The sequence below is a fragment of the Alosa pseudoharengus genome, unplaced genomic scaffold (genome assembly GCF_046254945.1).
Source record: "Alosa pseudoharengus isolate Yale_2024_CS ecotype anadromous, Long Island Sound unplaced genomic scaffold, YU_APseudo_1.1 YU_APseudo_1.1_scf_14, whole genome shotgun sequence".
In the NCBI taxonomy this organism is placed as follows: domain Eukaryota; kingdom Metazoa; phylum Chordata; class Actinopteri; order Clupeiformes; family Clupeidae; genus Alosa; species Alosa pseudoharengus.
The window spans coordinates 13,096,219-13,098,718 of NW_027468609.1; the positions used below are offsets into that span (position 1 = coordinate 13,096,219).

At 48.0% G+C, this 2,500-nt stretch overlaps 1 protein-coding gene across 1 annotated transcript in view; it reads right to left on the reverse strand.

The window, feature by feature from the left end:
* Positions 1-2,500, reverse strand: part of ambp (alpha-1-microglobulin/bikunin precursor) — a 7,735-nt gene that overhangs the window by 2,030 nt on the left and 3,205 nt on the right. The window contains exons 5-8 of the mRNA XM_076283207.1: positions 2,350-2,451; positions 1,946-1,995; positions 1,606-1,693; positions 272-439 (exon numbers count right to left, since the gene is read on the reverse strand). Coding sequence (XP_076139322.1) covers positions 272-439; positions 1,606-1,693; positions 1,946-1,995; positions 2,350-2,451 — 408 coding nt within the window. The remainder of the gene's footprint in view (positions 1-271; positions 440-1,605; positions 1,694-1,945; positions 1,996-2,349; positions 2,452-2,500) is intronic.

Consider the following 2,500-nt stretch of genomic DNA (forward strand, 5'->3'; position numbering starts at 1 on the left):
GCTGCCTCTTGTTGTTGTGGGATCGGCCCTGACAAGAACATTGGAGCTTAGAAGTGTCAGTGTCATGTCAGATATCTGACAGCTTGATTAAGCAAACAGACATACATATGTTATGACACAAGGGCCACTTTTGTCCTCTCTCTTTCTCTTTTTTATCTCTCTCTTTCTATTCCCCCTCTCCTCTCTCTCTTTCTCTTTCTCTATCTCTTTCTCTTCCTCTCTCTTTCTGCCACCCCTCCTTCTCTCTCTCTCTCACTATTTCCAGTTTTACCTTCTGTGCGGCAGCTCTGCAAGCACTCCTTCTCTGTCATGAAGTTGTTCTGGTTGCCTAGGCAACCGCCGTAGTTGAACACCTGGCAGGCCATGAGCGAGGAGTTGTAGTGGAAGCGCGGGGACATTCCGAAACACGGCCCTGAATCCGGTGCGGCCTGACACGACTCTGCAACACACACACACACACACACACACACACACACACACACACACACACACACACACACACACACACACACACACACAATTATACTTACAGAAATTCATGTACACACAAATATTCATACATGTTCAATTTATGAAGACACCTCAAGTAAGGTCACATATTAATGGCTGACTGCAAACCCCCATGACTTCTGGCCTCCTATAGGTGAAACACCCACCTCTGTGCCAACACCCAAGGCCTCAGGTTCAAATTACCTCAGTTACCTGCAGGTTACATCAGCTCCGACTTCTTTCATTGGGAACCTACTGTGTTGGGCCGTATTAGGAGACATGCTGTGTTCCAATTCGACTACTTCTGTACTTACAATACCTAACATGAGTGCACAATTCAATACAGTATCCCCATGGGGATCAATAAAGTATCTATCTATCTATCTACAACTGTATGTGAAGTGGAACACAGCCATAATGCTACAGTTGCTACAGCAGTGACATGACTAGCCATGACTGGATGGCTTTGGGTGGGTTTACTGCACAGGTTCCGTCAGCTTTAGCTGCTAGTATAGGCCAGCAAACATGCCTAGTCGTGACTGAGTGGGGGTAGTTTCCGTCAGCTGTGTTTCGACATAGTCCCTCCTATCGCCTTAGTGTTGTACTTGGCCCTGTCAAAGGCCTTGACGCAATTTAAATTATTATTGCCAAATACAGTTGAATTTTAGTTGGCGGTTGTCTTGTCTGAGTAGGAGCAAGAGAGAAAGAGATAGACAGAGAGAGAGAGAGAGAAACTGTGCCTCACACACTGGTACAGAGAATACCTGGCACAGCTTTGCACCAGATCAGGGCTGCATTAGGGGTGTATGTGTGTGTGTGTGTGTGTGTGTGTGTGTGTGTGTGTGTGGGTGTGTGAGTATGTGTGTGTATGTGTGTGTGTATGTGTGTGTGTGTGTGTAAGAGAGAGAGAAAGAGAGAGAGTCTCTGTGTGTGTGTGTGGTGTGAGTGACTCAGTTAGTGCACTGACAGGCCCCTCACCTGTGCCCCTGAAGAGAGGCGTGTCCTCGGCAGGTGCTCCTGAGCTCTCCTCGTCCGGTGTGTGTGTGTGTGTGTGTGTGTGTGTGTGTGTGTGTGTGTGTGTGTGTGTGTGTGTGTGAGCACTGACGGGCCCCTCACCTGTGCCCCTGAAGAGAGGCGTTTCCTCGGCTAGTCCTGAGCCCTCCTCATCTGCCTGAGGGAGCAACAGAGAAGACCTCCTGGCCCTCTGGAAAAAGAGCCGAACGCCGCCATAAGTCTCTTTCCAACCAAGTAGTTACAGGAACATAGTCATAGGAACAGTCCACTACTACACAGTTCTACTAACTACTCTCCCCCAAAACCGGTTCTGCCATTTGCATTCGCACTGGCCAAGTGGCCACAGGAACTGGTTGCCCATTCAATTGCAAATGGCCCATTCAACTTGTGTTGACAGTGGCCGTGACTTATAAATTGGACCAGCAACAGAGCTCCACCATACCTGTGGGGCAGGTGAGGCGACTACCAAGGTCTCTCCAGGGATGCATTCCCCTGCAGACAGACAGAATGGGAAGAAACAGAGAGAGAAAGAGAGAGAGAAGGAGAGAGAAGGAGAAAGAGAGACATAGAGATGAGGCAAGAATGATGTAAATCACAGAACATACATTGACCAGGAGATAGCCTATTGTTTTTTCCTTACAGAAGAGCTACGTTGAAAAGTTAGACATAAGCTCTCTGTTTTCGCTGTCACTGGTTAGGTGTACAAGCCTCATATGAATCTTTAGCTCATTCATACAAAGCTTTGAAGATTGACATTTGAGAGAGTATACTACACAAGTGTGTGTGTGTGTGTGTGTGTGTGTGTGTGTGTGTGTGTGTGTGTGTGTTTGTGTGTGCAGTGAGTACCTTTGTTCTGCTTGATGCTGATGGTGTCTTCACTCATGCCCTGCTCTCTGACCACACGCTTGAAGTCGTCCATCAGAGTGTCCCGCAGTTCTGGAGTACGGCCTGAAGGGGGCAGTACAGAAGAAGAATGAACTGGACCAAATTGGAGATG